The sequence below is a fragment of the Podarcis bocagei genome (assembly GCF_964188305.1).
Source record: "Podarcis bocagei genome assembly, chromosome: Z".
NCBI classification, from domain to species: Eukaryota; Metazoa; Chordata; class Lepidosauria; order Squamata; family Lacertidae; genus Podarcis; species Podarcis bocagei.
In genome coordinates, this window is record NC_138140.1 from 42,901,404 (window position 1) to 42,912,860 (window position 11,457).

The following is an 11,457-nucleotide window of genomic DNA, read 5'->3' on the forward strand; positions in this document are numbered from 1 at the left end:
GCGCCTGAAGTTACCACCCTCCAGATTTCTCAAGGAGGAGGCACATGAAGAAGGGCCTTAGACGATGTTCTCAGGGTCTGGGTAGGTTCATATGGAAAAAGGCAGTCCTTGAGGGGCATTGTGGTTCTAAGCTGTTTAAGGCTTTATAGGCCAAAAACAGCACTTTTTATTGGGCCTAGAAATTAATTGGTAGCCATTGCAGCCAAACCAGGATCAGTGTAATATGCTCAAACTTGCTCCGGTGAGCAACCTGGAAGGCACTCCAAGCCACTGAGGCCACCTGAGCCTCAAGTGACAGTAAAGGATCCAGAAGAACCCCCAAGCTACTTAGGTAAAGGACTCCTGGATGGGCTCATCTTTGCTTTCAGGCCGAGGGAGCCGGCGTTTGTCCACTGACAGCTTTTCCAGGTCATGCTGCTAGCACACGGGTAGGCAACCTAAGGGCCGTGGGCCGGATGTGGCCCAATCATCTTCTCAATCCAGCCCATGGATGGTCCGGGAATCAGAGTGTTTTCACATGAGTAGAATGTGTCCTTTTATTTAAAATGCATCTCTGGGTTATTTGTGGGGCATAGGAATTTGTTCATATTTTCCCCCCAAAATATAGTTCGGCTCACCACATGGTCTGAGGGACAGTGGACCGGCCCATGGCTGAAAAAGGTTGCTGACCCCTGTGCTAGCATGACTAAGCTGCTTCTGGTGCACGGAACACTGTGACGAATGCCAGAGCGCACAAAAACGCTGTTTACCTTCCTGCCACAGTGGGACCTATTTATCTACTTGCGCTGGTATCTCTTCAAACTGCTAGGTTGGCAGGAGCTGGGACAAAGCAATGGGAGCTCATCCTATTGTGTGGATTTGAATTTCCAACCTCACGATCAGCAAACCCAAGTGGCTCAGTGGTTTAGACCACAGCACCATCAGCATCCCTGCCCCAAGCTACATACCTGCTCCTTCAGATGAAGTGTAAACCCTTCGAGAGCAAGCCACCTCCCACCCATCTGGTCTAGGAAACAATGCCTTAGTCTTATCTGGATTGAGCTTCAGTTTGTTGGATCTCATCCAGTCCATTACAGAGGCAAGACACAATGCAATTCTATGCAACATTATTACAGAAACTACTTTCAACTTGCAGAAATTAAGAGAGAGCACTATGTATAGCATGTACAAATTTCTTTGTGTTGTCTAATCTCCTATCTCTGAACTTTTTAGTAGTTCAAAAGGAGTCTAAAGGTACAAAGCCAAAAAACGTGTGGTCAAATTATTACCCTAAAATAGTTATAAATCTAGTCATAACCTTTGGAATTCTAACTGAAAGCCTACTACCCTACTTGAATGTGCTATGTTGGAGAAAAAGTTGAAGTGCAGTTCAAACTTGATATGAATACATATTTTTTAATTGGGTGAAAACTTCTTAATTTTCAGGGGAGATTTAAAATCATTCCTGCTTTCCGAAGTGTTTTTTTTTTTTTGGGGGGGGGGAATTACTGTTGGCTGAAAAGTAGAGTTCTTAAAATACAGTACAGTGGTTTCCCAAGCCATTCTTTTTGTTGGAGTGCTATTCTTTTTCTGATAGCTAGCAATCAAAACTTTTGCCGCTGTTGTCACGTACAGTGGTACCTCAGGTTACACACGCTTCAGGTTACAGACTCACTAACCCAGAAATAGTACCTCGGGTTAAGAACTTTGCTTCAGAATGAGAACAGAAATGGTGCGGCAGCAGCAGGAGGCCCCATTAGCTAAAGTGGTAGCTCAGGTTAAGAACAGTTTCAGGTTAAGAACAGACCTCCAGAATGAATTAAGTTCTTAACCCGAGGTACCACTGTGCTTAAAAGAATTAGCCATGAGTGTATGCAATTACTTCTGTTATTAACCATTTTATCACTGATCTGGTTGCTGCCCTGGGCCAGCCTAAATCTGTGTTGATAGCAGTGGTTAGGCCTCAAAAATATTTCCTTAAATGATGCTTTGCCACTCAATGGTGCCCAAAATCTTCTGCTTAGTGGCTTCAGTTGACTCTTGTCAATAGAATAAGAACACCTTAGTTGTGTGAACAAACCAGTACATTGGAGAGAGGGCTTGTGTTGTATGTGTTATAGAAAGTTATGTATCTTGCCCTTCCACAGGGCTGTTCTTACCCAATTTCTTATATTGTGTTGAAAAGCTGTGAAGTAGCTTCAGCCTTGCTCTACTGAATGTGTGAAGACTGAAATAAATATCTGATTAGAAACCCACTGCTTATTTCATGAGGGGCATTGGAAGGCACACAAGTGAGAGATTCCATTATAAACACTTCCATTTCCTGTGACACAGGAGTGCTAATTACTGCTCGTTAGTTTTCAATCACTCAATGAGGCGCCAACTTTTAAGGAAGATTTTATTTTGCCATTTAGAAAACAAATGCATGCGTCTTGAGTTGGAAACACCCCCCCAAGAGACACAGCGGTACAATTAAACATCATTTAGTGTACTATCAGTTAACCTTCCAGGGGTAGGTCATGATATACTTTACCCAACAAGTGACAAAAAAAAAAAAATCTAACAAAATCTTGCATTAGAAACTGAGAATATCCAGCAGCAGCTGAACTTTTGTTCTTTATCATACTGGAAATTCAAAGAGACACCACTTATTGCTTTGTATAAAGAATGCAGGAAAGAAACTAAGTCATGTAAAAAATAAAACACATTGGTACAATAACCTTAGTCCAATCATTCCCACTGTTGGGGTTATCTAAATGGGTCTGTGTGCTTGTTGTTTCAAGCTATTTACCCATAGTAAGGCCAATCCTAATTTCATTTTTGTCTTCTGCACTTTGCAAGGGTTCTGTGGTAGAGTCAGCTCATACAGGCACAGAAGCTGAGAGCGCCCTGCAGCTGTACAGTAATGGTGAGCCAAGCATCTTTGAAGCAATGGTTGTCTAATCCTTAAACACTGTAATCAGTGTATGCTGGTGAGCTTCCAAAGAACCTCTCAGCTAAGGATCCTTCACAAAATCAAATTTTAAGCCATACATGAACTATGGCTATCTAATCTAGGCTCCACAACATACACTAACATCAAGGAAGATATTCCTCAGACCTAAACAAGTCTTTCTGCAGGTTTTGAAGCTGTTGTTTTACCATTTGTTTGAGGCTGCATTGGTGGATTTTCCCCAGGTCCAGTGTTCATGGATGCTGCTTGCTCCCAGACCGTTCTAATGAAATCTGATGCAGGGGCTTTCGCCATTGGGTTGACCCAGCAAAGGCAGATGTTTATATATACCCCATATTTGGAGCAATACCTCACTAAGGAACCATATAATAGCCCCTAATCCCAAATATTAACAGTATTCAAGATTCTGAGTAAACCATACAGGAAAAAACCTGCAGTAGACATAAATTGAGAATATGTGCCCGAATATGGGTTACGGTGGAGCTGTAGTTAATAAACAGAGGTCAGATTTTTTTTGAAAAAATAACAACATTGCTGCTGTAAAGGAATGGAAAGCTTTCTGATCCCCTTCGATTCACCATGAATACAGGAAAGGGAGAAAAACTCTACCTTAACAAATACCTGCCATTCGCTATCTACCAAGCTGGAGGCCTTTTGGGAAGCACCATTAAATGTATGGAAACTGCACAGCATCAAGACTTGGGTGGCTGCCCCCTTTATTTACCAAAGAGCTGGGTTCTGTTGTAACCCCATTGCCAGATTTGTATCACATTATCTTTAATTTAAGAAGTTTAGTGCTGACTTGGCAAGGTTATGTAGGAATGTAGATTTAAATGTATTTAATTAAAGATAATTCACATACTATTTCTAAAACCAAAACTGGTGTTTAGACTGAGAGAAAATCGGAATGCAAGATTTTAAAAAAAAACCATAACCATTTCAAGATCATTCTCCACTAATCATCCTTCCGAGCCTGAGCATCCTTGGGTTTCTCCTCTTCTTGGGCTTTTCCTCCTTCTTGGGCTTTTCCTCCTTCTTGGGCTTTTCCTTCTTCATCATCTGAATATACAGTGTGCTCTTCCCCATCCTTCAGCAGCTTGCCCACGTAGTGGTATTTAACTGAATGAAGACCAAAGAAAAATACTTTAGTAAACATCCACAAACTTTGGGTACCAACACTTTTTGGGGAGGCAGTTGTGGTGTTGCTTTAAATGTAAGGTTAGAACATCCTCGATACCAATAGTGAAGTCAACAGAAACCCGTTCTGTTTAGATTCTGCAACAGGAAAATTTGGATTGTGTGTGCCAAGAAGATGACAAGTTTTTATGCAAATACCTGCAGAAAATTTCCATGGTTTTGCATTAAAATAGCTCCTCCGTCTTGCGGCAGCAATCCTAACCTCACTTCCCAAAGAACCAATTCCATTCAACTTCAACCTGTGGCATTCTGGATGATGCAGGACTCACAAACTCCAGTTAGCTTCAGCCAGCAGAACCAAGGGTCAGGAATGAGCGCTGTAGTCCCAACTTCATCCAGAAGGCCAAGGGTTCCCCAAACCTGTCTTCAGGGATTTGCTTCTGAGTAAAGATGTTTGGAATCGTGCTATGTATGGAATCGTACTAATAGCACTGTTTTTAGTTAATGCTAATGTAAAACAAATTCATCTGGAAAACAATGGCCAACTCGTTTAGGAAAAAAGTGAGATGGGTTCAATCCCCAATCCATAATCAGTTATTGACCAATATGATCTCGTGGGAGGGTGTAAAAGATTAAAAGTTTTGGGGCAACAACCTTTGAAATACTTACATTCGAACTGTTGTTCCCAGTCGCTCAGGTTCTCTCTCTGGGTGGCATCAAGATCAGAAAGATCATCATGTCCCTCCTTCAGAATCTCTCTGTCCAGGCAGAAGGTGGCAAGGCCTCTGGATGCATCCCTTCCACCAAAAATCCCATAAGGACCATCTTCAGAGAAAAAGAGTGAGATATTAGAATGCTGATACCTGCCTGACCATAAGGACTTGATAACAAGATCAGAGTACACATGACATGCCAAATGCCTGCACTCACATCCCCTCCCATTTGGCCTCTAAACTTTTGACATGAGTACTTAGAACAGGTGTCTGAAGTTACCCAGATACCTGGCTTTTGACCACTTGTGACCAAGTGAAGCCTCCTGGGTGCCCGGATGGCACCAGACATCTCCATCTGGGGATCACTGGATCTGGACTGTTTCTACACATTAACAACACACCCTGTAGAATTCTATCAGCTGTATTTTATCTGCACAGTCAGAATGCATTTCTGGAACAAATATGCTTTTTTTCTGAGCAGGAGCACTTGCCATTAAGAAAAAGAGGTCAGGATAGGCCAATATATATATATGTGTGTGTGTTGCTAATATGTAGAAACAGTTTTCCCTCCAGCCAGAATGGCTGATGGTCAGGGACCTGTGGGAGGCCAGTGGTTCCATATTCCTGGTCTGCACCAAAACTTAGAATTAAATGCAGCTCCCCATCTGTCTTCCTAGGGGAAGTCTTGAGTTAGCACAGGCATAATGGGCAAGGTCACCCCCACCCACTGTATATGCAATTCTGGCAGGCTTCTCTATGGACTTTAGACAATAAAAGCGTAAATCAGTAACTTTCCTAGTTCATCACTCCCTGATTTCTCTGAACTGTTGCTGGAACACCATAACTTTATTTTAAAATTTCTGTACAATCAAAATCTGTGAGTTTAAAAAAAAAATTGGGAGGAGGGGGGAATCCCCCTCAATTTCCCCAACATAGATTCACTTTCATCATGAGGTCTAGAAACATACGTTAAGATTGGATTATAAATTCCAGGCTCTGAAGCTGCCTGGTAGGAATTACTGAGATACTTTCAAGAAGAGTATGATCTATGCTGGGGAGGGAATGGGGTGGGGGGGTGAGAAAGAAGTAAACAACAACAACAGACAACAGGCAGCACATTGTGAATAAGAAACAAGGAGTAGCAGAAAGAAACTATGCAAAAAGTAGGCCATATGAAACTGTTGCCAAACAATATTTGCCAAACAACATTTAGGGACATAGAAAGTTTTGGCAGGCGAAAGATTAAAGTGCTTGCTGACCAGGAGCAAAAAGGTAGGAGTGGAGATTACTTTGAAGCCATTCCAAGCTTCAGTGGCATGTTGCATCTGAGTTCACTGGAGACTTCAGATCTCCAATCAGCTATGGTTGACATCCTGGCAGTCTACCTTGCAGGCTTGTTGAGAGGATTAAATAGGAGGAACTCCAAAGTATGCAGCTCTGAGAAAACACCCATGGCTACCTCACTGTAAATCAGCAATAGGAGGGGGACGATTTGTGGTGAAGTGATTGGGGGAGAGGTATGGATGAGGTTAAGAGGGTGCTTCCCACACCTGCTGCTTGTATTGGAACTTTTATTTTGGAAATAAAATCCTTTCTTACTTCCATGCAGCAGCAACAACAACAAAACAGTTTGTTGCCATTTTGTTAACATTCATTTGCCTGCAAAAGTCTAGTTAGGCCCCAGGCTCTTGCAGAAAGAGCGGGCCACAATTAATCATAATCATCCATCTATCTTCCACAGTTGAATAAAAAACGAAAGTTGTGGAAGAGCCATGGTATATGTTTAGCTAGCTATACAAAGGGCTCTGTATAGATCCTGCGACTGCACACTCTGGCCTTTTGGCCTGCCCAACACCTGGGTTGAGAGAGAATGGAGAAAGTTTGGGGAGAAGCTTCTGGGTCTTGTGCAACCACAGGGATTGCATGCCAAGCAAAGCTCACCTTGAGAGGGGCTAGAAAGACAATAGGCCAGAGTGGTCACCTCCCTCCCTCTTTCAGTGCCTGGGGTATAATCCCCTCTGCAGAACAAGACTGGCTGGTTAGGCAGGGAAACAAGGGGGAAGGGAACTGGGCAGAGTCTCTCCTTACATCTGAAAGGCTGTTTCAGTGTACCTCTTCCCAGTGTTCCCAGTACCTGAGCATTTTAATCTAAAGATGAGGAAGACTTTAGTCTTGTTGGATTTACCACTGAAGAGCCAGGTACACAACACACATAGCATTAATGAAAAAAGCAAGGTGGTGCCTTGAACGGGGTGCCTCCCTAGTGCATTCCAAGCCTAGGAATTTGTTTCCAACACCGGAACTGAATTGAGCACACAATACTTTCACAATAAACGCCTGCTCCTTACCAATAAGGGTCCCCCCCCATTTCTGCAGCTTAGTTGCAGTCTACAACAACAGGTGGGCAGAAGGTAGATCAGGCTGTATTAACATCTCTGGATGGAATTGCAGATATTCCATACCAATCTGCAAATCGCCCAGAGATATTAATACAGCCTGATCTATCTTCTGCCCACCTCTTGTACCCGACACCAATCCAGATGCTAACCTTTCATATGTGTACCCAACATGATTTCCTTCAAATTTCTACCTGCCTCTCACGTTCTGTGTTTCTCTTTCCACTGCCCTGGAAACCCGTTTTGCAGAGTCACACAAATCTTGGTTTTGTGAAACAGCACACCAGTTCTAAGCTTCAGGCACAACTTTAATGTGGGGACCATGGCAAACAAATCTCTGGAGTCCTAAAGGGCTTTGGCTGCTAATTTAAAATGAAACAAAGAAGCGACTGAACATCACCCACTTCACAATCATCTCTCAGTTTCTATTTCCCATCACAACTGGGGCAGAGCTTCACAACTGCTTCCTACCGCAAGTCAGGTGTGCACACCTTCCCTCTCCCAGGCCCAACCCCATGCTTTTTGCACAGAAAGCCCACTGCAGGTCAAGAATAGGCAGTACTGGCCTAGGTGGACAGACAGTATCACAGTTGAATAATGTTCTCCAACCAACAAAAGCACTCAAATGAGGGGATGGAACAAAGAATAAATTACAGAGAGGCATTTGGCCTCCACGTTCCTTGCCCCTATTGTAAAGCAATGTTTCCCAAACTTGGGTCTCCAACTGTTTAGGGTCTCCAGCTCTCACCATCCCTGGCTACCAAGACCAGTGGTCAGGAATGATGGGGACTGTAGTCCAAAAACAGCTGGAGACCCAGGTTTGGGAAACTGCTCTAAAGTGCCATGTAAATTGATGACAATGTAATAACAGTACATAAATATTCCCTCCATTCCTGTCACAATGGTTTAAATCCCTCTCCCACACAGTTTTAATCAGGATGGCTGATCAATTGGAAAATGGTCAACTATTTAATTCATATTTACACACAGTGAGAAAGTAGATGGCGCAACACATTATAGAGCCCCAACGAAACAGCCGACCCAAAAATTATTATAGAGGTGCCATCAAAGCATGAGATCATCCAATTTTAATCACTATTTACAGGTGCAGCAGTTTTTTACTTAGCAAATGGGTCAGGATTTTAGGCACTGACACCAAACCACAACACCTAACTCAGAATTAAGATAGTGAAAAGAGAAAATAAGTTCTTCAAATGCAAACTTGTAGCAGAAGCCTGGATTTAAATTATACATTCTTGGGAGGAAATGAACAAATGCTGCCATTGTACTGGTTATTCCAGATTGATATAAAGTGCTGATCAGCACGGAGGCAAATACCCCGATCCAACGAAAGCTTACTCGAGAGCAAATATTAACTGCTCAGTAAGTCTAGACATGGCCTATGGCAGCCCTGTAGCTTGGCTATTACCCAATTCCCTCTTGAGTAAGCGACTCCGAAATCTGTGGAACTTTCTTCCGTGCAAACACAAGCAGGCTCAAGCCTCGCAAACCTCAACCTAGACCCAACAGCATTCTGCTTCGAAAATATCATCTCAGCTACATATATATTAAAAAAAACAACAACCGAATTCGACTGCAAAGCGAGACACGCTTCCCCGCGAGCAAAAGCCCCGCCAGGCAACTCCGCCAGGGGCTAACCTCTAGAGTAGACCTCTCAGCCAACACGTACAGGCAACATTTGGCAGTTTAAGTGGTTTTTCCGGCAAGCGACTAATTGCTCTCTTACAATATAAGAAATACTGGCTTGTTTGGAAAGACTCTACTGAATCAATTTCCAACGCTAGCCCAAAGTGGCCTTGCCGGGACGTAAAGCAAACTGACTCAACAGGCAGACTGACCCGGAGCGTGCCATGCAAGATTGCACAATTCGCAACCACCACGCCACCACCCTCCCCCCCCCCACGAACTTCTGCCTGCCTGCCCCGCTCCCCCGCCCCCCCCCCGCTGTAACTAGGGACGGAAAGGGCGCAAAAATATCTCATACCCGGTCCGTAAAACTTCCTGGCGCGGGACACGTCGAAGACCTTCCCGTTAATGGCCATGAGGATACGCTCGTTCTGGACGCCGTCGAAGGGGCGCAGCTCTTCCAGAGTGAAGTCGCGGCGCTTGAGCTTGGGCAGCGGCGGCCCGTCTTCGTCGTCTTTTTTCTGGATGGGCTGGGACCGATCCCCCCGGATTATCTTGTAGAGCAGGTAGCAGCAAAGGCCCAGCAGCATCAGGTTGAGCGGGGAGCTCAGGATCGCCATAAGCAGACCCGGGTCATCGGCCTCTACGTTCTCGTTGCCCGCCGCTGCCGCCGCCGCCGCCTCGTCTTGGGTCATCCTGGCTGGTACTTTTGCGCTCGCCGTGGGTGTCCGGGATCTGACAGTGGTCTCTCGGTTAGCTCCTGGGGTAGCTCCTGGCTTAGAAAGATCCAAGGCAAGAATCCAAAGGAACAGGACTCGGAACAGGCCAGGCGAGCGAATATAAAGAGGAAGAGGAGGTGGAGCCGGGGCGGGCGCAGGATGAGCTGGGATCCAATGTACGGAGAGGTGGGAGGTGCGCAGCCGGAGACGGGGTGGAGACTGAAGCGCCGCCGCGCTTCGGAAAAGTGTTCGCAGGTGGGCGGGAGAGGAGAGAGGGACCCGATCCCTATGCAACTCAGGTTGTAGAACAAATTGCTTCGATCAAACAGTGACAAAAAAACCTTCTCTGGCTTATCTAACAATTACATCAGGCCAGGAGTGCCGACTTGCATTGAATATTTGCACACACATACACCCCCCCCCCCGCGTAGTTGATCACATGACGCAGTGCACGCACTCCATTGAATGGCAGTGCCCTTTAATTTTGTGGGAGCCTGGGGTCCTCAAATATTTAATTGGGAGGCCAAATACACCTGTGCTCCTAAAAGCTGGCTCCTATGCATAAGGCATAGGATTACAATTACAATATGCCCTTTCACAGGCAATTCCTATTAAAAGCGGATTAAAGCAAGGATATATATTGGCACCATTCTTACTTAATTTTTATATAAACAATTGCATTCCTGATATGGCATCCCATGTTTTGCAAAGTGTGAAGTGCTCATTCCATTATACAGTATACTGATAACCAGTGCTTTTTTCTGGCAGGACATTGGGGGGTATGCATACCCCTAAACATTTTGTAAATCGAAGTTTGGCCTCATTGAGGGGCAGTATTTCAACATGAGTAGGAAAATGTTGTTGTTGTTTAGTCATTTAGTCGTGTCCGACTCTTTGTGACCCCACGGACCAGAGCACGTCAGGCACTCCTGTCTTCCACTGCCTCCCGCAGTTTGGTCAAACTCATGCTGGTAGCTTTGAGAACACTGTCCAGCCATCTCGTCCTCTGTCGTCCCCTTCTCCGTGTGCCCGCCATCTTTCCCAACATCAGGGTCTTTTCCAGGGAGGCTTCTCTTCTCATGAGGTGGCCAAAGTATTGGAGCCTCAGCTTCACGATCTGTCCTTTCAGTGAGCACAGGGGCAAACAAAGGCATCGTGACACCTGGGGAGGGGCATCGCTACGTAGGCCGCATGTGCAGCCTTGTTATGTACGACGCATGCACTGTATGTAGCGATGCTGCACATGCACTGTACATAGCGGTGTGCCCCCAGCGCCACTCCAGCGCCATATGGACAGTGCCGGGATCCTCTGCTCATGGCTGCAGCCGCGAACGGAGGATCCTCCACATGTGGCTGTAGTGGCGATGGAGGGATCCCACTGCCATCCATACAGACTCAAGCAGCGCCGGCAGCAAAGCACTATGTCCTCTGCTCGCAGCTGCAGCTGCAAATGGGATATCCTCCACATACACCTGCAGCGGCGCAATGGTTGCTTGTGATGCCATGGTGGGGCGAGCCCCCACGGGGTGCCTTCTTGTCACCCCCCCGACATGGCACCCAGGGCGCAACCGCCCCCGCCACCCCCACCCCATTGCGATGCCACTGAGTGAGCACTCAGGGCTGATTTCCTTCAGAATGGATAGGTTTGATCTTCTTGCAGTCCATGGGACTCTCAAGAGTCTCCTCCAGCACCATAATTCAAAAGCATCCATTCTTCGGTGATCAGCCTTCATGATGGTCCAGATCTCATGTCCATACATCACTTTTTAAATACTTTTTAAATACTTTTTTTAAAAAATACTTTTTTAATACTTGGGTTTGTTACTGTGTAGATATCCCTTTTAAATAGGAAGAAAGCTTTTAAGTCCTTAAGTGGTGAGGGGAGAGACTCCATCAGGCAAGGCCTCCTTCCA

General features: G+C 45.3%; 1 protein-coding gene across 1 annotated transcript; it reads right to left on the bottom strand.

The window, feature by feature from the left end:
* Positions 1 to 2,363: 2,363 nt before the first annotated feature.
* Positions 2,364 to 9,650, bottom strand: PGRMC1 (progesterone receptor membrane component 1). The gene is made up of 3 exons (XM_081179087.1): positions 9,184 to 9,650; positions 4,739 to 4,894; positions 2,364 to 4,051 (listed from the first exon to the last, which is right to left on the bottom strand). Exons 1-3 carry the CDS (start codon positions 9,518 to 9,520, stop codon positions 3,888 to 3,890), a joined length of 657 nt encoding a protein of 218 aa, XP_081035213.1. The 5' UTR covers positions 9,521 to 9,650; the 3' UTR covers positions 2,364 to 3,887.
* Positions 9,651 to 11,457: the final 1,807 nt, after the last annotated feature.

Excerpts from the sequence above, each read along its gene's own strand:
- PGRMC1 (XM_081179087.1), bottom strand. The coding sequence starts at position 9,520 with ATGACCCAAGACGAGGCGGCGGCGGCGGCAGCGGCGGGCAACGAGAAC. Across the intron at positions 4,895-9,183 it reads CAGGAAGTTTTACGGACCGG|ATGGTCCTTATGGGATTTTT; the intron begins GTATGAGATATT and ends TTTTCTCTGAAG. Across the intron at positions 4,052-4,738 it reads CTGGGAACAACAGTTCGAAT|TTAAATACCACTACGTGGGC; the intron begins GTAAGTATTTCA and ends GTCTTCATTCAG.